We start from the raw sequence: 25,314 nt of genomic DNA on the forward strand, positions 1-25,314 counted from the left end.
CCACAAACTACATAGTCTTTTGTTTATCCTCCCTTACCCCTTCTAGGAAAACCTGTTCAAATTACACCCCATGGAAGGTTTTTCGGCGGCACATCCATGACCCTGTACGCCATGACCACGTCCGACTACACGTTCAGTGTTAACATGTTTTATTTTTCAGTAAGACAAAACACATGGATTTCCAACCTGTATAGGTAGCATAAGTTAGCAGATTTAGATACCAGACTCCTATATACAGAAGACAGGACTGATTATCCAATAGTTAAAACCACTGTCAAGTTACGAGTTCTCCTTCTCCCCCGTCTACATATCCTGCGAGCTCGCTATGGTCTACAACGTATCCTTTACAGATGAAGCTTAGGACAGGACTTGGACGTACAGTAAAGTGTCCTCGCCGCGCGGAGGTGATTATTCTTATAAATAAATGGCCGTCGTCGTGCGGTTATATAGATTTATATAGAAGTAGATAAAAGGGGTACACTTTCAATGAAAAAAACAAAAAACAGCATAGACCGAATGGCAAAGGAAAAAAAAAAACCACATCACCGTCACACTTGCACTGCTGTACGCCTCTGCAGAATCTAAAATTTATTTTTAAAAAAACCGGGAGGAGGAGACTGTATATGCCTGAATGAAGAGAAAAACAGGGGCAAACACTGCACATTCACTAACACTTCTCCCTCTGGTACAAAATGGACTAAATTCACCTACTTTATTTTCTTATATTACCATATAGAACATTTGAAGCAATAATAGTGGTTGCAAAATCATTGTGTTAGTTAAGCAACTTGTTAGTCTCATATACGAGTTACCTACCCCCCCCCCCCCCCCTTATTTAAACTTTCCAATACATGCTGGGCAAAGTTTTGGCCAAAACAAAAATACCTTCATATTCCCCCGATGACTAAAGACAAAAATTAAGACAATACTTATCACCGTACAGTTTGATATTACTTCCAATAAGTACAATATTTATTAAACTTTTTTTTCCTTCGGTTCTCGTTACATTTTTTTTTTTTTTAGTTTTGTGCAACAAATCACAATGTTCTGCAGCCACAAATTATAAGATGAAGATACTAGGTCGCGCTTGGAAAGGGGGGCAGGCAGCGCGATGTGCTGCAGGCTCCTTGGGGTGGGGAAGAGGGGAGTTCTGGGGGCTGATCATAGTGTGCAATCTTTTCCATTTACAGCTCTACTTCGAAAAAAAAAAAAAAAAAAACTAGCTTACATATAACATCTCACTAAACTTTATTGATGGGTGGAAACCGACAGACACCTTTTGTTGTGCTGTTTGATACAAATTTGGCTGAACTTCATCTTCAGAAGACTAAACCCGACTCCTAAACAGGCCCGATGGGGACGCAGGGGAAAAATTGAACTAAAAACCAAACAAAAAATAATAATATAACGGAGGGAGAGGTGGTGAATAGATCGCTTAATCACAGGGGTGGGGTGAAGGGGACAGCCTGCCATTAGTAAAGCAACATTGGTTACGCATACACACGGGAGAGGGGGACAGGGAGGTTTTAAAAAGTTCTGAAAATGAAGTTCGCTGTCTTGAGTCGAGGGCATAAAAAAGAAAAAATAAACAAGTCAGTATTGAGCGTTTACAATCGCTGACCTTTGGGGAGACGGTAAGATTCTGTTGTAGTGCGGCTACATACAGTACAATTCAGGCAATTTATTTATTTTTTTTTCATTTTGTCACTTAGGTTCAGATTGAGATTTCACTGCTGTGAGGAGGGAACAGGGTGGTCGAGAGAGATAAGGGGGTGCAGGCCATTTTTAGCAGCAACCTCCGCCGGACTGCTTGACTGGAGTGCTGGAGTTGAGTTTGACGTTGGGCTTGTCTGGACCGCCGGCTGTGGCTCCAGGGCCCATTCGCTTTTTGATCTCGGCAGCCATTGTCATGAAGGCCTGCTCTACGTTTGTCGCGTTCTTTGCACTCGTTTCCAAGAATGGAATTCCCAGGGAGTCTGCAAATTCCTATAAGGGGAAGAAAAGAAAACAACAACATGTATGAGATATTGAAAGTATCTATAGTTCATAATGGAAATTAACAACCATATGACTTTGCCTGCATCCGTGTGTGAGCCTATCCAAGCAAATGAGGACGTGTGCTAGTAGCAGAACATACGGCTAGCACACACCCTTATTGCCTAGTCGTGTGCACCTAACCATGGACAGTCAATGGGAAAACATCCACCCACACTGCTGGGGATGGGATTCCATCTATCAGTGTTATACGATATGTAGGGAAGTTGCACCTTGTATCACATCACTATGATGCATGGAGTCCAGTCCAGTGAAACATAGCCAAAGCAAGTACATTTTACGTGGCACGATCAGGGCTAATGTCACTGATATCGTAGCAATTTTAGAATTTTAGTACAGCAGACAATGCTCCTGAAAATGCTCTCAAGCCTGTTCCCCAAAAACCACAATGCTAGTGACCCCCCACAGCCATCACTAAGAACAGAAGCGAAGGCTGCAGAGTATCTCACTGTAGAGCGTGTTCAGGGACCTTCAACTTTATGTGTGTGGGGACTGCCTGGATTAAAAAAAAATGCTGCTCCTACAACCAACCACAGCCCATCTGTAGTGTAAAATCTTTCAGCCACTTTCATGTGGCCAGTATTTTACATTACTTTTTTTGGCTTACAGATATTAGTGGGTCGTAAAATCACAGCTCTTTCTATGACACAGTACTGCGAGTTGTGGATTACAATTAATGTTGAAAACTACAGACTAACCACTAAACAATGGAGACTGTTCTAAAACTTAAGTCAGGACACAGTATTAAGCATATATAACCTACTGTCAGTCTCGGTTAAACACCAAAGCTATGGTGTGTGGGAATTTTCCCCACAGTAAATGTAACCATATATTGACTCCAAGTGCATAAAGCAAATCTTATAGTGCACAGTATAGGGTACGGGTGCACACAGATCAATATATAACACACGCAGGAATCCATTCTGCTTATAGCTAACAGTCCCATCAATCGCTTTCCCTGGGGGCCGTCTTCATAATTTACTGTCAGTAAGGTTAGAAAACCTTGACCAAAAGCAGGCAGCCCCAGCCACAGCGTACATGATAGAAAGAAACCTCATCATTCACATGCTGAACTGGAACAAGTAAGTTTACAACGAGCCGCCATAGAATCCATTACCCACCTTTGCTGTTGTGTAGTCGACTACTTTCTTTGTAGTCAGGTCACATTTGTTCCCTACCAACAACTTGTTAACATTTTCACTGGCATAACGGTCTATCTCCTGAAGCCACTGCTTTACATTGTTGAAGGATTCCTAAGAGGAAGAAAAAAATTATTAGATGCATTTTCTATTCTCACAGGCAAAGCTGCAGGTCTCCATTGTAGCTTTATGTAATGGATAGACTGGATATACACAACAGTGCCCTCTAGTGGCATTACAGAGCAATAGGAGGCCTGGCGTCAGCTTCTAACTTAACCACGGTAGAAAAAGTTAGATTTCAGTACAAGTGGAAGCACCCTAAATAATAATAATAAATAATAATTTTATATAGCGCACACAGATTATGCAGCGCTGCACAGAACTTGCCAAATCTGTTCCTGTCCCTAATGGGGCTCACAATTTAATCAACCTACCAGTATGTTTTGGAGTATGGGAGGAAACCCACGCAAACACGGAGAGAACATATAAACTCTTTGCAGATGTTGACCCTGGGACTTGAACCCAGGTCCCCATCGCTACAAGGCTGTAATGCTAACCACTAAACCACCATGCTGCCCCATTTAACTATTTAGTGTTTAGAAAGATGTACTACAATCTCCTTACCTGGTCTGTAACATCGTACACCACAATGATACCGTGCGCTCCTCTGTAGTAACTGGATGTGATGGTTCGGAACCTTTCCTGGCCGGCTGTATCCCACTGTTTGGGGGGGAGAAGAGGGGGGATGGGGCAAAGAAAGACATTTAATACATAGAAACAATCAAGCAGTTGTTAGGACAGATCTACATCACTACAGGATGTATAAGCGGCTTTCAGTGTAACCCTCGCTATAGCAGCTGTAATTGTAAAAGTAAAACTTCAAAGTTGAAGGAAAGTTCAGGAATGAAAGTTGAAAGGAATGAAAACTCAAAAACAAAACTTCAGTAAAATACATCAAGTATATAATGTTGCAACATCGCCACCTAGTGGACAGACTGCGCGTGGCAGGGTGAGAAAACGCCCAATTATTTGTTCGCACTGGAGATGATCTGCTGTCAGGTGGGGGTAGCAGCTCGGCCAGGGATACATGTGTCTGGGGGAACTGGGAGGTGGTGACTTCTGCTTAACTCAAATCTTTAAATGGGTCTGAACAGAGGAATTCAGGTTCATTATAGGACAGTGTACAAGCTACAGCTAGAGATGATTGGACCCGACAGTCCGGTTCGGGTTCTGCTGCCTGACATGGGCCAAATAACCCGGTAAATTGACGTCCCTAGCTACTATCCATGGTTACACCACCACCAAGCCATGGCTAGCTGCAAGTTCAGTCTCCAATCTGGCAATATTTCCAGCTAAGGCAGCCGAACCCATCCATCAGTCAAGCTCAGCTCTAGCCACAACACTTGGGGCGCAAATTCAGCAAGTTTTCTGCACGGATAAGCATATTTATCCCCCCCTCCGAAATACTCTGGTACTTCTGTTTATGGGTCTGCGCCCAGCAGGTAGCTCCAAGGGGGTCACGCTACCCCCTTCATCCACTGAGGGGCTTCCTTACACTATGGTGAGAGTTTGTTTCCAGGGGATTTCACTTTGTCTGGTCACCTTGTCCAATGAGGCCACTCATTGGATGGTGCAAGTCCAGTGACTACCCTCTGATTTGGGTAAATGTGCAACTCTTATCATCTGTCCCCATGGGGGTTTTCCAAATTCCTGGAAACTCACTCTTAAAAATATCCCCCAGCATGCAGTTCCAGCTACAATGGTCTGAAATTTTCTCTTCACACGATGGAAATTTCTGCAGACAATGGATGCCAGGAATGGATTTTGCATAGCAGAAATCTGAAATAATTCTGTTGCATTATATACTCATTGCTTCTACGAACATGTAGAAATCCCTACATTCTCCTGTACATTATGTCTGATCTAAGACTTTCTAAGTTATGATGCCTTCACATTTCCGGCTTATTACTGATACAATATTGTCCGCCCGGGATGGTAACAATGCGGTAATCAGCGGCGTTTCCCGCGGCTTAGCTCCGTCAATTACTTACTATTTGAAGTTTAATCGTTTTTCCATCTAATTCTATAGTCCTGATTTTAAAATCCACACCGATTGTACTGATGTAACTTTCCGTGTATGTGTCATCCTGCGGGGAACAAGAAAGAGATCATTAGCATAACAATCATTAACGCATTAACTTGTCATGTGATGTCAGTATCGAGTCAATTGTGCATTTGCTCCCATTCCTGAATGCAAAAGCGACGCAATCTGGAAAACATGGAGGATTATCTGCATCCATCTCTGTATAACACAGGTGGAGGCACCAACTACAGATAGAAATTATTTGCAGTGCAATGTCTGTTCTCAACTCAGCCTTGGGGTGCGGTCATATCCAAGGTTGAGAAACCAGAGACCACAGCTGTAATCTGAGGCCGACCTCAGGCTGTGTATTTGTTGCGTTTGTCACTTGCTTCAAAACGCAATGGACACGCAAAACCAAAACATACGCATTTTGTAAACCGGCTCTTTTGTAGTAGTTAATGATTATTGCAATGGAGAAAAAAAAAAAAATCAGCTGAATAACCTGATCTTTATAGGGACTCCGTGACCTTAAAGGGGTATTTTTTTTAATCAATTACCTTTTCTTAGAATAGGCGATTACAATCGGATAGACACCCAGCATCCCACAATTTTTATTTTTCAAAATTGGATGAGAGCTGTGTCCCAGTCCACCATGCACAGTGCTCTACATTGTACAGAGGCCGTGTTTGGTATTACAGCTCAGCCCCATTCAGATGCAATCGAAATGACATCACAGGCCTATGAAACGGATGCCACACATACTAGGACCCATGTGACCGCTTCAGGAAGCCCCATAAACCCCCTCACTCGCTTGCCCATGTGCCATCCCTCCTAAACATATCCCCCTGGTAAACACAGAAGGAAGGACTCCAATGAAATCTATGGGCAGTGACAGAAACAGTCCTGCGGGTTTCCAGATCTCACAGATGCCCTATAAAACTTAATGGGAATTGCTGTATCTGTGTAGTAAAAGGGGGAAGCAGCTTGAGCTTCAATATAATAAAAGCAGTGTTATAATGTGTACCGAGCTTTACAGCAACTCTGATCAACAAAAAAAATGTATGTACATTCCCTACTGAAAATTGCTGCATTTTAAGGTTCTTTTTCTTTTGGCCTGATAAATTATGTATCGGTGTTCTGGTACCTGATCTACCTGGAATATAATCTGATCCTGGCTCCCGTCTACTCGGCTGTAACCTTATTCCCCTCGTTTTATAGGATAAATAGACCTGCGCTTCCTTCCCAGTGTCCCAGATAAAACTGGAGTATGGAAATACACAGGGAGCGAGGACGCTCTAATGAGTATGGAAACAGGTAGAGATGAATGTTATAAGAATGAGCTACAAACATGGATAATGATTATGGATTAAGGGGAACTCTCCCAACCCCAGAACTAGTTTCAGACTTTGCAGGAACTTAGTGATGTGATAATCGCCATCAAGTCTTCACCAATCACTAAAACCGGTGTAATCACTATAGTCCGGGTCACAGGTCAAAACCCAGCTCAATGTCACCTCTACAAGTCCTGGTCCCATGTTTCCTAGCCAGCTTCCCCTATCAGCACCTCTTTCTCCACCAGCTGCTTATTTAGATGGATATATTCCTTGAATAGGTCATTAATATTGGGTCAGTAGTAATTACATTCTGCAAAGCAGCTATTAAAGGGGTTGGCTGTTTTACCTCATGGTTTTTTGTAAGGTTTAAGTATAGGGTGCAGGGTATTAGGTCATTTACCAACAATAGGGATATGTAATCAATTGTGGTCAAACCCTTCAAATAATTCAAAGGAGCCAGAAGTATAATAACACAGGACCTTTATGAGTACTTGAGAACCCAAGGACTGCCATGGACTTTCCTCCGTATCTTAGGGTCACAGTATGTCAGCCTAGGTTACTCAGGTTTCCGCTACTTACTTTGATCTTAGCTTAAAAAGTCTTGAATCAAACACGACTATAGAGAAAGGCCAAAGTTACTATTTCATAAGCCTTTTGGCAATTGTTAACGTTCGGCGACCTCTTTATAATTTCAATAATTGCATCTAAAGAAGTCATAGAAAAAGATGAGAGGCTGATTCTTAAACTGAAAGGGACTGTATAAATGCTGCAGTAAAAGAATGTATGACAGCTCGTCCCAGAGCACAGGCATTGTAAGGTAACATCACATATATATTTTTTCTGTAAAACCCTTTTTTTTTTTTTTTTTTTTATATACAAAAACTCTGGCAATGTATGTACTATGCTATGTGGGGACTTAGGGGTGCTAAAAATGGGTCTCCTGGTGAGAGACGAAAGGGGCCTCCTCTTCCATACAGGGAGCTGTACATAGTACTAAATGAAATGAATTTTACATGCGGCTCCATGTACAGCTATGTCTATGAATGGGAAGGAAAAGATGAACAATGGGAACCTTTCACTCTATTAATAGTATTGCTGTCTTTTCCACACTTGTATCACTTTGTGCCATCTGTATTTGTGTTGCATAACAAATTATCCACAATCATGTCGGCCTTCAGTGGCCGGGCAACATATGGATGACGCACTGCTCAGCATTGGATTACATATGGACTGTCAAAATGGAAAAAGGATCCACTTGTGCAGGACTTACAGCAAAAAAGAGGCAGTTCCCATTTTTAAAAGGAAGGGACACTTCGGGTGGCTTCACATGGGCACTTTTTTTTTCACTGAACCCATTGTGGCTTATGGGCACATACAGATTGTTTTTCTCTTTTACGGATGTCTTACTGAACCATTTTCAATGGGCTTTTTGACACTTCAGATTTTTTTTTCCCCCACTGATTAGTTGTTGTCATTGAACTCAAAAAGAACCTGTTCTAAACTGACTCAGTGAAAAAACCTATTAAAAAGAATGGATCAGGAAGACATCAGTAAAAAAGAAAACCAGCCTGTATGTGTCCATAAGCCAAAATGGGTTCAGTGAAAAAAAAAAAAAAAACTTGCCTCAAAAAGACCTAATCTTCCTATATTTGGTTAAACTGAGAAGCATTGGTGTTATGTTACCTTTAGAATAAAGCAGGAAGAGGGAGTGGCTACTGCACAGAGGGGCTCTGGTAATGCCCTCCAGAGTCTTGCTGACTAATTAGCATAATTTTAAAAGTTGATTTTAGAAAGAAGGAAGCTATGGATAAATATATGGTTACTTCAGTCACTGTGCCTGGATCTATAATCTATTAACAGATTTCCTTTCAAATAAGGGCTGTTATCTGGAGAATCCCAAAGATCACCCAATGGAAAAGGGGCCTTCAGGGGGTTTTCTAGTTTCTCAATACCGATGACATTTTTAAAAGAATAAGTAGAGCTGCAGTAGCAGATGGAGCTGTTCTATTGGCTCTTTTCTCAGTTTGGATTCTGACATTGGAGTCCCTCAGCCTCTCAACAATTTCATGTTGATGACAGTATATAAAAGCTAAAAAACGCCCTGAAAGGTCATTAACATTCTCCAGAAAACCATTTGAAAGAGTTTTGTTTACTTATGGCTCTGAAATCCAATTTTAGTTCCGCCACCAGCTCACCAACACCACTGCCAGCGGTCACGTGACCGATGCAGCCAATTTGTGGCCTCTTAGTCCCAGTGACATCTCCGAGCCTGCCGAGTTCACCGATTATCCAGATTTCGCGGAGAGCCCCTTGAGGGATCACGGTCTTTATCGTACCAATGCAAACGTAAAATGCATTTCAAATTTAAAGGAATTTTCCCCATGAACTGAGCTCCCATTCATAAACAAGAAGTGCCTGAATATAAAGAAAGAATTGTACTTACTGCAAACCTAAGCAGCAGGCAAGATTTCCCCACACCAGAGTCTCCAATGAGAAGCAATTTGAATAAATAGTCACTGCAAAACAAGGAAAAACAAAAAACACACATTATAAAAGTCTGTCACATTCTCTACGTCACAATCACATGATCTGTCCAAGTGTCGGCCCCCACCCCCCAGCCCCCCTGATGGCCTTGTTATATGCAATAGGGAATGGTCTTTTAGGAATAGGGCCTTTTCAAAAGAAGAAGTTACACTGCACAGTATACTGTAGTCACGGACCAGAGCAAACACACAATGTTCTTTATTTATACCACTACAATCCTGATTGGACTTCATCTATATTTACTGTGCAGCTACTGTTCTGTGTTATCAGCCATATTTCCCCTCGCAGCATAAACACGATGACTGCCTTTACATAACATTCATTTTCCTGACGGCAATGACTTGATTTGTGCCGGGGGCACAGGAGTAGAGTGCCCGTCCCTCACGCCGTACAATTACATCTGGGCACTAAGGGAAAGGGCACACCGGCTTATTATCCTCGCAGATTGTTTAGATTTTGCACTCGACGTTGCTATGGCAATGGGAAACCGAGACCCCATCCCCCTACTCTGCCAAAGCCAAACAGGAAGGGGTAGAATATAGAGACACTACCTCAAACTACACTTCAATCATTCCAGAAACAGTGAAGCTACTATCCCTACATATACGCGATGGGAAAGAAAAAAAACTGCTGAAAAAACGCAGATTAAAAAACAAAAAAGATTTTTTTAAGATATACAAACTATCAAAGCTTCAAATGAAACAAGCAATGTATACAAGGTATTGGAACCCCCAAACCCACAACAATGTAACAATGTCCATGTCCTGACAGCTGGGAGCTCCCTGGAATAATGGGATAGGACACAGGAGGCCGCAGTCTCCGGGAGGGAGCACACACAAAGCCTCTCCACAACACAAGTGCTTCTTCCTATGACAGTCACAGATGTTCCCGAGGAGAAGCGGCCATTATGTATCAGCACAAGACACCTAGTAGTCCTATATACATGTATTCTGACACTACGACCCCACTACCTACTGTAAGGTGTGGGGGGAGCACTACTAACCAGATACTGATCAACGAACCTCAGGATCCATTTTTAAATCATGGTACTATCCAACGCAATTTGTACGAGACCTTAAACAGAACCCGGTAGCAGATTTCACCCCATTAAACTATCAGCCTCCTCAGGTAGGGGATGAAAATGTCCTTTCTAGAATTCCCTCTAATTTGTCATCTTACCTGTTAACCTATACAAAAAAAATATCCTCCAAAGTAAAGTGAAAATGAGCAGAGCCGTATTTTACTTGAGACGAGTGAAGTTTAGAGGCTGCAGGAAGAATTAATATAAGAAGCACAGATCTGTGGGTTTTATAGTACCTACAAAACACATATCATATGGGGTCTTAAAGAGAAGAATCTCATCTTTCCAACTGTACCAGGATCCTGGACCTGTCATTACAGAACCGTAGATACAGGCAGAGACACAGGTGGGAACCAGATCTTTATCTGAAATTTACATTTCCAACTAGGTCTTTAATTGTATACTGTATCCAGTTCTGTACATCCCAGAACCACAAGCCGGATGTGATCTGAAAGAGGAGATCCTTATCTTTAATATGATAAAGAAACAGGTTTCTAGGTACTAGAGGATCTAAGAGAGCCGTCTATAGTGACACTCCACCTGTAGACTCTAAATTGACTCATCTCAGGCACTTCTCTGCTCACCTGCAGATATTGATAAACTTTGACATAAAAGAGGGAATTGAATAGAGGACATTAGCAGAGTAATGCTTGATGGGGTAAAATCTGAAATCTAGCAATAGTGTCCCTTTAATACACCTGACCTCCTACAACCTCACCCAGGAAGTAAAGGCTCTTTGTAAGGACAGGGGCGAAATCCTCTACAAGATCTGCCAAACTTTCTAATCTGTGGATATTTTCTGCAATGCTTGAAGGGGATTTTACAAACAACATACCCTGGCATTGCGGATTTGGTTCTGTTTCATTAGAATGAATACAATAAAGATGATGTTTTTATTGCAATCAGAACAGACATAATAAGCGATTCCAACACCACCAGATTTCTATGTACTGTAACAGGAGGGGACGAGTGATCAGAAACATCTGTTTTATGGGTAGGGAAGAGTAAAGTTGTACAGCACTGGAGAAAAACAGGTACAACAAAAGTTCAGTGTGAAATATGACATTGCATCAGTATATTCCTGACATTCCTCAGCAGTCGGGTGCGGGGAGCTGCACACAGGCGGCATCGCTCACATAGCTAAACATTTACATGTAATACACAGTATAGACATAGAAGGTGAACAGTGAAATCACACAGCTACTAAACATCTGGCCTCATAGATGCAAACACAGGGCACAATGGTTAGGGGGCCCCCCTCGGTGAGAGCCTTCACTTAGGGAAACTTTTACACTAGATTTTTGGCCTTTTACTGCGCCCAATCTGAAACCTTGGACTACTGATCCAAACTACCAGCCATGTGTGTCATGGGCAATTGGACCTGCCATAGGGCAAGGGATTTGGGTTTGTATAAGTCTTGAGTGGAACCTTTTAGAAGAATTAAAGGGTTTGTCTGAGATGAGAGAGAAAGAGGCAAGTTATATGTCGGACCACCCCTTTAATCTTTTAAACTAAGAGCAAATCTAACATTAAAATCAAAAATGAAAATAGTGATACATAAAATCATAGATCCAAGAACAAAGACAGAGGTAATGTTCTTATATTTGTTATCGGTTTCTTCCTTTCTTCTAAAATCAACTATTAAAATTATGCTAATGATCCAGAAGGGTTCTGTATTCACAGGCCATTAGGCTCCCCCCCCCCCTCATTACCAGAGTCCCTCTGTGCTGTAGCTTCACGGACTGTTACACTTCCCTCACTGTGTGAGATTACAACAGTCAGAAAGAGGAGGAAAGTACTGAGGGGGCAGGGGGAGAGAAAGAGCATAACAGCCTGTGAAGACGGAGGCCTCAAATAACACCCTCCAAACCTTCCGGCTCATTAGCATAATTTTAAAAGTTGATTTTAGAAGAAAGGAGGCCATGGATAAATAAGATTACCACAGTCACGGTGCTCAGATCATGCTCAATTTTGTTGGTAGATTTACGATAAAAACAAAAATTCACACAAACCCTAAAGAATTCAGATATCAATTCTCCATCTGAGTCAGATGGACAGAGGCAACAAAGGATGTTGAGGGTAAAAAGACTGAGTTAGGAAACTTTCACTAGTAAAGTCTGACAGGGACTGTTCTTTCCAATTAAGAACTTAAGCATAATAGGCCCAATGTTCCTGTGTAAGAGGTTTGGGAGGAATAGCACACAGCCAGCTTAAATAAAAAGGGCAAGGGTACATCAAATCAGTTATTTGGGGACTAAGGCATATTTCGTTTGGCCATGTCCAGCCTGTAATATACAGATTGTATGACCATAAGGTTGGACCACAGACCCATCTATGATACTAGGAGTCCGTACACCCTATGGGACTAATGTCCTGTATTATAATCTGCCAGAGACGCATCAGGTTTATCTAACAATCAATCAATGGAGGTCTATAAATAAAAAAAAAATAAAATGAATATATATGAACTGCTAATTCTAACACAGGGACAACCATTTGTAGTGTAAAACATGACAAATTCTACCTCTACGTCTCAAGACACAGTGATAAAAATCAGCATAGACATATCTGTCAGCACAACCTGCAAACACCACTAAATCTGACAGCCAACCCTTACTCTAGTTCTATGGTATCCTGTGACTACATCTTCCCAACCTCCATAGTATTACCGAGGCCTGGCTATACCAACAGCAGGTCACGAGGAGGAACAGGGACCTTACTATGTGATTTTATAGTCAGATTCAGACTGTACAGTCTCAAAATACTCCACATTTAGCGCAGTGACAAAGTGACAAATTCAGGTGTAAATCTCCATCAATGTGAAAGAGTATCGAAAGACATGGCTTACACCTCAGCCTATGAGATGAGTGACGTCACCTGCACTTATAAGACCAATACCAGGTTACAACGTTACAGGAAAAGGTCTTCAGATGGAAAACAGCTCGATGCCGACAACATCAGGACAGATGGACAATAGCCAAACCTTCTACAAGGCAACGAGATATTGAAGACCTGCCAGCGACACAAAGGAAGGGGGGGAGAAGGGAGCTTCTGCCTTTTCTTCCGCTACCTTCTTGGTCCTAAATAATTCACGCTCCCCCTCGCTGAACTGTTTTAGTGTAGCCGTTTACCTCGCTGCGAGGAAATTTCCGCTGATTTCCACACCCAGCTGGACGCACAACCAACAACAGATCAGCGATCGTACGCTGCATAATGCAACACAATCTTCCCATCTGTCATGAACTTTGCTTCCTCCAGAATTATTTATTAGGGAGTCCTCCAGACTTATCAATTAATCATCCAGCAAACACGGCCGGAGAGGCAAAACACAACCAAATGGGGGCTGCTGCCTAGAAACACAAGGGGATGCGGGTAGGCCACTACGGAGGGTCTATAAAACTACGGCTTACTGTGACCAAGGATGACTTCTTAAAGAGAACCCGTCATGCAAAATAACCCCCCTAAACTAAATAGATTTTCATACACTGCCATTAGAGAGCATTGCCTCTATCCCTTCATTGTCCCTCTACATGTCTGTAACCCTAAGCAATGAGGTCCTAAAGCTGTATGCAAATGACCTGTGAAATGTCCAATGAAGCATTAGCATATTCAAGCTGTCCACTCTATTCATGAGTGGGAGGCACAGCCACACCCCCAGTGCTTGACTGACAGCCTGTATAATGATGTGAGGCTGTATAATGATGTGCTTCCTGGTGCTGGCGGCCACGCCCCCTGCAGCCTGTGTGTGCATGTGTGTGTATGTATAGGAGAGATACAGCAGCTCCAGGCAGCCATGTTACAGCAGAACATGTCAGATTCATGTGTAGCTGATGTCTGTGTCTCTCACCTGTATATTAGGAGGATGCAGCATGTCAGCAGATGCAGCACAGATACCAGCAATACTTTACTATACATTACACACAGACATGAGCAGGGGGAGGAGAGGGGAGGGGTAACAGGAGTGACATCACTGCCTCTGACCATGTGACCAGCCTCATTTACATGATAAAAAATAGATGATTTTACAATGAATAATGTATGAAATAACTAGATAAAGGCTGGGATGGGATCCTTGTGAGCTGCTCCAACAGGTAGAGGTGACAGGACAAGTGACAGAGACCTGATGACAGGTGTCCTTTAAGCCCAGTTTACACCTGCATTAGGACCTCCGCCATTATCCTATGACACTTAAATGATTATAACAAGTGTACAGGATCTTGATTTTGATTAAATTTTAACAGTTTCCGCTACTCGAGGCAGAAAAAAAAAGTAGCGCAGCAGCTCCGGTCAAGTTTTCAGCTCAAAAGGCAGAAATGGACATTGATGGAGGTAATAAAATCTCCATTGAAAATGACAGACATTTTAACGTCTTCTGTTTAATGACCGAAGATATCAGAAGTCCGAACGCAGGTGTGAAACTGGTCTTAGTCTCTTCAATGGTCACCACGGTCTGTGCTGTACACTGAATAGTGGCTATGCCTGGTACTGCAGGGTATAAAACACACCACTCCACCAATGGGAAAAGGGGATCAAAGAGCTTAAAAAAGTTACTCAAAGTTGTATCAGAACCTCACCAATAAGTGATTGATCAATTATAGGGAAAAGGAAAAAACTTGAAATTCCCCTATAAGTGGAAACATTGAATACATGCCAAAACCACCATTAATAACCATAAATGGCTCAATACTTGGAAACAGTGAGACTAGGAGGATAGATTGATATGGGTCTAAATCTATCTATATACAGGCAGTCCTTAAGAACACTCAACTTACATAAGACCCCTAGTTACAAACGGCCCTCTGGATGTAGGTAATTTAATGTACTTTAGCCTTAGGCTACAATACACAGCCATAACAGTTTTCACAGAGACCAAAAAAGTTCTGGCTGGGATTACAATGATAAAATATACAGTTCCGACTTACAAACAAATGCAACTTAAGAACAAACCTACAGACCCTATCTTGTATGTAACCCGGGGGACTACCTGTATTTGTAAATGCAATCCCAATCCAGACAACCAGTGAATATGCTATGCATGATAGGGTAGTGTTCGCACGAGCACCATTTCATTCAATGTCTATACATTTGTTCAACTATCACCAAGCACTGCCTGCCTTTCCTAATAACAGGTACTAAATACATTAACATGGCTGCAGGTTAGAAGCAGCAGGTTATCAGTTCCCCTGATCCTACTATTAGACAAGAACAAACATACATCAGGAGAGACTGGAAAAGTCGGCCGCGGAGAAACCTCCTACATTAAACTCCAACCTGTTCTGCTTGAACAACCGGCCTGGGGAGGGGTTTGATCACCAGGCCTTTGATATTTGCACACTTGTCGTGAAATAAAGTTGTTTGCACTGAAAGTATCCAATACAAGCCTTTATAAAAATGCCTGACGTGTTGGAGTCTTACCACAAGCGACACTGCTTTAGGCTACGACCATACTAAGCCTCTGGTTGTGGACACAGGATGGTTGTATAAACCACGTGCTTCACTTCTGCCTTTCAGGAAGTCACAGTGAGTAGTATGCATATACTGTGTGGCTGCCTCCTGCCATACTACTGTACTGCCACAACACAAGAGCGGGCCCCTATTTCCATGTGCCCCATTTGCAATGTCCTAAAAGCTCAATTTGCTTTTACTGGACGTTGTATATGAGCAGAATGAATATATAAATCCCCCGAAAGTGCACATGGGGTCCTTAACACATCCAGGATGTAAAGGGTCAACGTAAAGGAAAGGATGACTCTTCGACTAGTGTCCTCCTTATTCAGCATATTAACATACACAATTTATATAAGAGGAATTGCAGTTCCTGAAGATAACTATTATAAGAATCAATCATCTTGATCCAATAATAGAAGAGGGCAGCAGCTGGGAAATTCTCCTCCGTTCCCCTGGAAATCCATTAGCAGAATAAGCCCGGCCTGGATTCAGCTTATACCACAACCATGGGACGTCGATAAATAGCAAGCGTGGGGCTGAATATAAAAACCCCCTATACCCTCATTATTATCTGATCCTTCCCACATCCAGGTCAGCATCACAGATCACACGGAATATGTACAAAGCCTGTGTAAGCAGTCACTTAGCTATTCCTTAATAAGACCTATACTTCTTAATGCAGCTGTATAGACCGTGCCATGAACTGACAGGGGTGTATGACCCCCCTCCTTTAGTCATTTGTCCAATTCATATAGTGGATACATCCATTCTTGAGTTTGTTATAGACACAACATCTATTTAGATCAATCTAGCTCAACTCATGTCCTCATGCCCTTGCCGGAGAAAATACTGTGCCAAAATGGTATCTAGAAGAGTGTAAACCAAACATTAGACCCAGACAATATTAAACGTATGGGAGCTTCCTGACAAATGTTGAGGTTGAAGCAGCAGAATTCAGTCATTTTACTCTCCCGCTGATAAAGCGATAGATGTGACTGCAGGCGGCTTACTCCTTCCTCACAATTTAGGGTACAAGCAAGTTCAGCACAGACAGCATAAGGGGAACCAAGCTAGACACAAGTCAATACATCCTAAAATAATACATGTATGCAATTATATTACATCAGTAGTCCCAAATATGCCCCGATGTGATATACAGATGTGTGTGCCCCTAACATAAGGCTGCAGGTCATAGAGAGGACAGCAGCTGCTGATTCACACCATTGTATAACTCCTGGAAAATCATGTAAAAGCTGTCACCGCCTTTCCTTGTCAATAACATTTCAGGTCCAATGAACCTGGGAATCTTGCCCCTAAATACTAAGTACTAAGGCTGGAAGACAAGGAGCGAGTATTAGCGGCGGAGAGGAGCAGTGCTAGGCAACAGGCCAGGCTGCCCCTGTACATTTCTATTAGAAATTATTCAAAGGCAGGATCACTTACCACCCGGCACCTTCTGCCTCCAACAATGAGCTTGTTTGTATGCTAACCCAATGCACTTTATCTGCTCGGCTGCAAGAGAGCACTAAACCATAGCAAAATTTCTTAAAAATGTCCCTTAAGACCATTCAGCATAGGAGTCAGGACAGTCAAGTACCAAGAGCGGATGAAAACTTTAAAACTGTGGAGAGGAGTAATAAAAGTCTATATGACACAGTTGCTGAATCCACAATATAATGTATCCGATTTTACATGAGGCCGGGCCTGGATGTGTCATTTGCCTCTACAGCAACAGGCGAGAGTCATTGATGTTTACCTTGTGTACATGCCCGATAACGCAAGAATTTTCACAGTAAAAAAAAAAAAACGCCTACAGGAACAAAATAAAGGGCAGACTATAGGACGTGGAACAATGACAGGTCCAAAACGTCAGCAAGAGGTGACCCAACCCTACTCTGAAGCAAAGCGTGACGGCCGACTGCAGCGGAGGCTCAGATCCTGATGAAGGATTCTCCTCTTGTGCTCCGCCGCAGTATCCTGGAACAACGTAAAGCCTCCTGCCGCTGAGCAAAACTCCCCCGAGCGAAACCCTGGATATTTAATCTACAGGCAAATAAAAACATGCCAATAGTTATGTTTGCAGAATGGCGACCACAGCAGAGTATCCCGGAGATGACATTTTGGAGAAAGGTCATCCGACGAACACAAGCCAAAGTAGAGAGCACTGAAGGAAGACGCTGTCATACTACAGCAGAAGAAGGGGACAATGTAGCCCCCCTCAAACTAATAACGTGTTGTAAGCAAACACTGTGACAATGCCACATAGCCAAGCAGTCCAATCCTCTAAAGCTACCAGCGCACTGGTATAATTGTTCTGCCATCTGCATCTGTCTACTAAGGTTTATGAATTCTGAGTTTTCTGACAACACAAACAAGGAATCCACAGTAACGTTTCCTCTCCTAATATTATGTATAAAAGCTACATTATGCAATACATACACTAAACTGAAAAAAGAAGGGGATATTGTACATAAACACACAAGGTCTGTCTTACAGGATGCTCACATGATGCTACCAAACCCCCTCGTGTTACAGTAGAGGGGTCCAAGATTCACGTCAGTCCTATCCGTTAGAATTTCCGGACAGGGAATTGCACTCTACAGGGCAAGCCCTATACGTGTTGGGCCTTGAGCATTGGGATCTTGGCACAGTTGCATGCTCAGGGATGCTGGAGTTTGCTCCCTGGACTGATCAGAGGGGGAATAATCAAAAGGCAGAAGTTGTAGTACTTTGCTGGATGCAAGGGCCAATGAGATCTTCTCAGGAAATTTGGACTTTCGGACCTGGCCAGTTACTAACACAATCTTCTAAAAAAGGCTGGGACCCTGGAGTGGGAACGTTTCTTACATAAATTAGTGCAGTATAATCAATATCAAATAAGAGAAATAATGTATATAATTAATGCAACTTTCTACATTTTCTTAAGAACCCAACAATTACAAAATTTGTTCTCCAGGCCGGGCCTCTATGCTATACTACCAAGTGTCCATGGCCCTGCCAAAACCCCCCTAAAAGACAAGACCTGAGATTGACCTGCAGATCTACAAAATCGAGTATTTGTTGTGGATTTTTGTAAACACAATCGATGCAAGTGTTCCTGATCGTACAATAGAATAATATGGCTATGTACATTTGCTACCTCTGTCCTGTCTAGATTATAGATTATCAGCAAGAAAATACTGACCTCTATGGGACATAGATAACATGTAGGAACAAAGTGTATCACTGTCCAGAAAACAGGAAGCCCACAAGCTTAATTGTACTTCATAGGAATGCAAAAATTAAAACACATAGCTAAAATATTGGTCATAGAGCGATACGGTTGGATAGATTAGATATACAGACCGTCCCCAGGGTACATACAGATAGGTTCTTTAGGTTTGTACATAAGTTGAATTTGTATGCAAGTCAGAACTGCTATATTATAAAATTATAATTCCAGAGAAAAAAATATGTTTTAGTCCCTGTAACAATTGGATTTTCAAAATTTTGTGCTGTCATGGGAACAAGGATCATCAATAAAACGTCATGACATACACCTTACAGCTGATCATTGCAGTCTGGGAATAAAGACTTCACCAGAGGTCACAGTGGCCAGAGAGGTCGTCTGTAACTAGGGGTCGTCTAAGTCGGTGACTGCCTGTAGATTGGTTACATAGATAATTACCGCTATCTATTGATCCAATTGCTCTGTAAAGCAGCACAAAGCCGGGTAACACAACATAACATGTAAACATATCAATATAACAAAAGCTGCTACAAATGTAGCAGGAATGAAGTAGAACAAAAGGCAGTACTGCCCATAGGAGCTTACAATCAGCAATATTTCCTGAAATACCCTCACATCCTAGTAATATTTGAGGTGATTGCACGTGATCACTAGTAATGATTTTATAATATGCTAAATAATTCTTCACATAAATCACACTGCAGTGTATACCCACAGCCAGAGGCCTATAGTAGTTACATGAATGGTTGGATGTATTAGTAACTGAACTAACCCTTGCTCTATAGAAAGGGAATCTGCTGAGTGGTACAAAGTGCCGGAGGGTCATTAAGGGAGAGGGGGAGAAAAGAAAAAAAAAAAAAAAAAAGCATAAAATTAAAGCAAGGACGTAAGCCGTAGTCATCCTGAACAATCACTTGATCTGGACAGGAAGTGTTAACGGCGGCTCTTGGCAGAGGATTGCTAAATCTGCAGAACATGTAATAAGTGTTTTGCAAGAACCATGTGACACACATATGACTCGCTGCTAAAGCCGAGGCCGGCGGCAGCCACAGAGGTTACTCTGCCGGAGATCTCCCAATAGCGGGTGCCCCATCCTTCTCCCAGGGACAGGCCACATCCTGTACACCTCTAGGCCCAGCTTTCTGTTTCCCTATTATTCTTACTTTCTGTTAACCGGAACCATTAAGGGCAGAGTCCACGGTGACGCGCTCAGGTCACAGTGGCACTGCCGTTACATGGTAACAATCTACCAGGTCCTCTCCAGATGGTTATTACCATATTTAACCTGGAAACCAGAATCAGGGCAGTGGAGGCGGCCGGGGAGGATGTATCAACATGAACGCTATTAACTACAAGCATTTTACATCAACTTTACGTCAAAAGTTTCTTTAAACCCAACACCCCCCCCCCCCCATATTCTCCCCGAGCTGACCGGGCAGAGGTCAGAGAAATGACCAGATGACGGACTACATAAACACTATATTATAATAGATTGCAAGCTCTTGTGAGCTCTTATTCCCATAGTTTCATGTTATTGCTTTGTAATTATAAATAAATGAATAAACGTGCGGGAAAGGCGCTATAGAAATAAAGATTTTGACAAATGTTGGGCAATGGGAATCAATTTCAGGATGCAACGCACCCAGATCCTGTCTTAAAGGGGTCGTCTAAAGATCTGAGCGCAGCACCCTTCTATCCCTCTGTCCCATACACCGACTAGAGGGAGAACATGTGACAGTCTAACCAGCCAAAAAGCAGATGAGAGAAACCCAGATGCCCATAATAAATTGGGGGTGTTTGACTTTTCCTGTATATGAGGTAAAAGAAAAGATAGAAAAAAAGTCAATCATGGAGCACAGAGGATTCCCTAGAATAGCAATGATTTAGGAGGATAAGTATTTGATCACCAAATCCCCCAGTATCATAGAAATGGAGGTGTTCTGTCCCCCCATTTAAATGAAGATACAGGCCTACAATTGGCTTGAGGAGATGCCAACAACTGTGCCCAGAGTCCAACCACCATTGACCCTGTATCCCATAGACAATCATGTGCCCATCCATCAAATATGGAGTATGTCTATGGGATAAAGGTTCACCGGGTGATGGAGCTGAATACACTCCTTTGTTCCCTGTTATCAGCCACCTTAGGCAGGGGAGAGGCCGTCTCCTGCTTTCAATGATCTTGACCATTCCCTGCCCCCTCCTCATGCAATCATAATGTAACTCCTACATATATAAAAATGTGATAAATTCACAAATTCCTATCCCCTCCACCCAGGGCCCCACATACAATTCTGTAAGGGAGGGGGGGGGGGGGGTGTAAGACATATCAAGTTAAAAAGACAAATAATACACAAGGAAAAAAATCTACTTTTTCTAAACACAGCACCCCCGGCTTACAGGACGTATCAGCTATGGCTTCCCATTTCAGTGTAGTCTAGCTGCTGTTCTAGTCACGGCCTGCAGACAGGTGTGGCGCCAGTGTATACACATCACATGGAGTATAACAGGCTTGTGCTGTATATTACTATGAGGTGTATATGTCGGGTACTGAGGTGTGGGAGCTGTGCAGTATGTGAGGAGGGTGAGGGCCTCCCCCGACCCCCTGGGGTCATAGATCTCAGGGGGAGGTGAGGGGTGCAGGGTGTTAGGCCGCAGCCATGACAGAGCAGACAGCAGTGAGGGCACCGGGGGGTGATGCCCACCTGATGCCAGCCCTGCACATACTTACTACTCGGGATTCATGCTGGACATGTCACTGAGCTCCCCGCCGCTTCTGCACAAACACTCGCACCGGAGACCCGCCGCCTGCCAAAGCACAACCGGGTCCTAGAGCGGAAGGCGCCACAGGAGGAAAAAAAACCGCAAAGAAACCGAAACGTCTACAAAAAGACTAGAGGGTAAAAAAAAACCTCTTCACGCGGACAAGAATCCCCCCAGCGTCCCGGGATGAACCCCCCAGAAGAAAAAAAAAACCACAGCAGAGACACCGCAAGCCCGAGCTCTCTCTGTAACCCCAAAATGGCTGCCAGCCGAAACCAGGAAATAGTGAATCCTCCAACTCAGGAAGGCTTCGCACTGCTGACTGAAAGGCCGGCCCCGCGCTGCCTGCCGGGAAATGCAGTCCCGCGGCGCACGCACACTCTAGTCATTAGCCGGGGCGATGGGCGGGGATTGAACTGCATCTCCCAGGAGCCCGCGCGGCAGGCCGCGCGTGCGCACAGCTCGGGCTCGCCCCCCGACCTCCTCCCTCTGCTGTCCGCCGGGCCCCTCCCCGCTCCTTGTCCTGGTTCCTGGAGGAAGCTCCGGCTCCCCCTAGCGGATCTGCATGATTGGGCTGACGTCACCACTGAAACGTGGCAGCTGCCGGGCAGGTCCAGGGATAAGCCGGACCAGTCACGGGAAGAGGAGGAGGGGCACAACCAGCTGTGTGCAGGGTATGGGGGGCTCCATGTCATCTGTGCCAGGCTACATGTCATCTGTGCTACATGCACTGTACATCATCTGTGCCAGGCTACATGCACTGCACATGTCCTCTGTGCCAGGCTACATGCACTGCACATGTCATCTATGCCAGGCTACATGCACTGCACATGTCCTCTGTGCCAGGCTACATGCACTGCACATGTCATCTATGCCAGGCTACATGCACTGCACATGTCATCTGTGCCAGGCTACATGCACTGCACATGTCATCTATGCCAGGCTACATGCACTGCACATGTCCTCTGTGCCAGGCTACATGCACTGCACATGTCCTCTGTGCCAGGCTACATGCACTGCACATGTCCTCTGTGCCAGGCTACATGCACTGCACATGTCCTCTGTGCCAGGCTACATGCACTGCACATGTCCTCTGTGCCAGGCTACATGCACTGCACATGTCCTCTGTGCCAGGCTACATGCACTGCACATGTCATCTGTGCCAGGCTACATAAAGTGCACATGTCATCTATGCCAGGCTACATGAACTGCACATGTCATCTATGCCAGGCTACATGCAGTGCACATTTTATCTATGCCAGGCTACATGCACTGCACATGTCATCTGTGCCAGGCTACATGCAGTGCACATGTCATCTGTGCCAGGCTACATGCAGTGCACATGTCATCTGTGCCAGGCTACATGTCATCTGTGCTACATGCACTGTACATCATCTGTGCCAGGCTACATGCACTGCACATGTCCTCTGTGCCAGGCTACATGCACTGCACATGTCCTCTGTGCCAGGCTACATGCAGTGCACATGTCATCTGTGCCAGGCTACATGCAGTGCACATGTCATCTGTGCCAGGCTACATGCAGTGCACATGTCATCTGTGCCAGGCTACATGCACTGCACATGTCTTCTGTGCCAGGCTACATGCACTGCACATGTCATCTGTGCCAGGCTACATGCAGTGCACATGTCATCTGTGCCAGGCTACATGCAGTGCACATGTCATCTGTGCCAGGCTACATGCACTGCACATGTCTTCTGTGCCAGGCTACATGCACTGCACATGTCATCTGTGCCAGGCTACATGCAGTGCACATGTCATCTGTGCCAGGCTACATGCAGTGCACATGTCATCTGTGCCAGGCTACATGCAGTGCACATGTCATCTGTGCCAGGCTACATGCAGTGCACATGTCATCTGTGCCAGGCTACATGCAGTGCACATGTCATCTGTGCCAGGCTACAGGCAGTGCACATGTCATCTGTGCCAGGCTACATGCAGTGCACATGTCATCTGTGCCAGACTACATGCAGTGCACATGTCATCTGTGCCAGGCTACATGCAGTGCACATGTCATCTGTGCCAGGCTACATGCAGTGCACATGTCATCTGTGCCAGGCTACATGCAGTGCACATGTCATCTATGCCAGGCTACATGCACTGCACATGTCCTCTGTGCCAGGCTACATGCAGTGCACATGTCATCTGTGCCAGGCTACATGCAGTGCACATGTCATCTGTGCCAGGCTACATGCAGTGCACATGTCATCTGTGCCAGGCTACATGCAGTGCACATGTCATCTGTGCCAGGCTACATGCAGTGCACATGTCATCTGTGCCAGGCTACATGCAGTGCACATGTCATCTGTGCCAGGCTACATGCAGTGCACATGTCATCTGTGCCAGGCTACATGCAGTGCACATGTCATCTGTGCCAGGCTACGTGCACTGCACATGTCATCTGTGCCAGGCTACATGCACTGCACATGTCATCTGTGCCAGGCTACATGCACTGCACATGTCATCTGTGCCAGGCTACAAGCACTGCACATGTCATCTGTGCCAGGCTACATGCAGTGCACATGTCATCTGTGCCAGGCTACATGCAGTGCACATGTCATCTGTGCCAGGCTATGTGCACTGCACATGTCATCTGTGCCAGGCTACGTGCACTGCACATGTCATCTGTGCCAGGCTACATGCACTGCACATGTCATCTGTGCCAGGCTACATGCACTGCACATGTCATCTGTACCAAGCTACATGCAGTGCACATGCCATCTGTGCCAGGCTACATTCAGTACACATGTCATCTGTGCCAGGCTACATGCAGTGCACATGCCATCTGTACCAGGCTACATGCAGTGCCAGGCTACATGTAGTGTACATGTCATCTATGCCAGGCTACAAGCACTGCACATGTCATCTGTGGCAGGCTACATGCAGTGCACGTGTCCTCTATGCCAGGCTACATGCAGTGCACATGTCATCTGTGCCAGGCTACATGCACTGCACATGTCTTCTGTGCCAGGCTACGTGCACTGCACATGTCATCTGTGCCAGGCTACGTGCACTGCACATGTCATCTGTGCCAGGCTACATGCACTGCACATGTCATCTGTGCCAGGCTACATGCACTGCACATGTCATCTGTACCAAGCTACATGCAGTGCACATGCCATCTGTGCCAGGCTACATTCAGTACACATATCATCTGTGCCAGGCTACATGCAGTGCACATGCCATCTGTACCAGGCTACATGCAGTGCCAGGCTACATGTAGTGTACATGTCATCTATGCCAGGCTACAAGCACTGCACATGTCATCTGTGGCAGGCTACATGCAGTGCACGTGTCCTCTATGCCAGGCTACATGCAGTGCACATGTCATCTGTGCCAGGCTACATGCACTGCACATGTCTTCTGTGCCAGGCTACATGCACTGCACATGTCATCTGTGCCAGGCTACATGCAGTGCACATGTCATCTGTGCCAGGCTACATGCAGTGCACATGTCCTCTGTGCCAGGCTACATGCAGTGCACATGCCATCTGTGCCAGGCTACATGCAGTGCACATGTCCTCTGTGCCAGGCTACATGCACTGCACATGTCCTCTGTGCCAGGCTACATGCAGTGCACATGTCCTCTGTGCCAGGCTACATGCAGTGCACATGTCCTC

At 44.3% G+C, this 25,314-nt stretch overlaps 1 protein-coding gene across 1 annotated transcript; it reads right to left on the bottom strand.

Moving 5' to 3' along the window:
- Window positions 1-132: 132 nt before the first annotated feature.
- RAB1A (RAB1A, member RAS oncogene family) lies at window positions 133-22,082 on the bottom strand. The gene is made up of 6 exons (XM_072140403.1): window positions 21,645-22,082; window positions 9,055-9,127; window positions 5,246-5,341; window positions 3,819-3,914; window positions 3,177-3,308; window positions 133-1,986 (listed from the first exon to the last, which is right to left on the bottom strand). Exons 1-6 carry the CDS (start codon window positions 21,665-21,667, stop codon window positions 1,786-1,788), a joined length of 621 nt encoding a protein of 206 aa, XP_071996504.1. The 5' UTR covers window positions 21,668-22,082; the 3' UTR covers window positions 133-1,785.
- Window positions 22,083-25,314: the final 3,232 nt, after the last annotated feature.

Source organism: Engystomops pustulosus, chromosome 3, assembly GCF_040894005.1.
Source record: "Engystomops pustulosus chromosome 3, aEngPut4.maternal, whole genome shotgun sequence".
Taxonomy (NCBI): domain Eukaryota; kingdom Metazoa; phylum Chordata; class Amphibia; order Anura; family Leptodactylidae; genus Engystomops; species Engystomops pustulosus.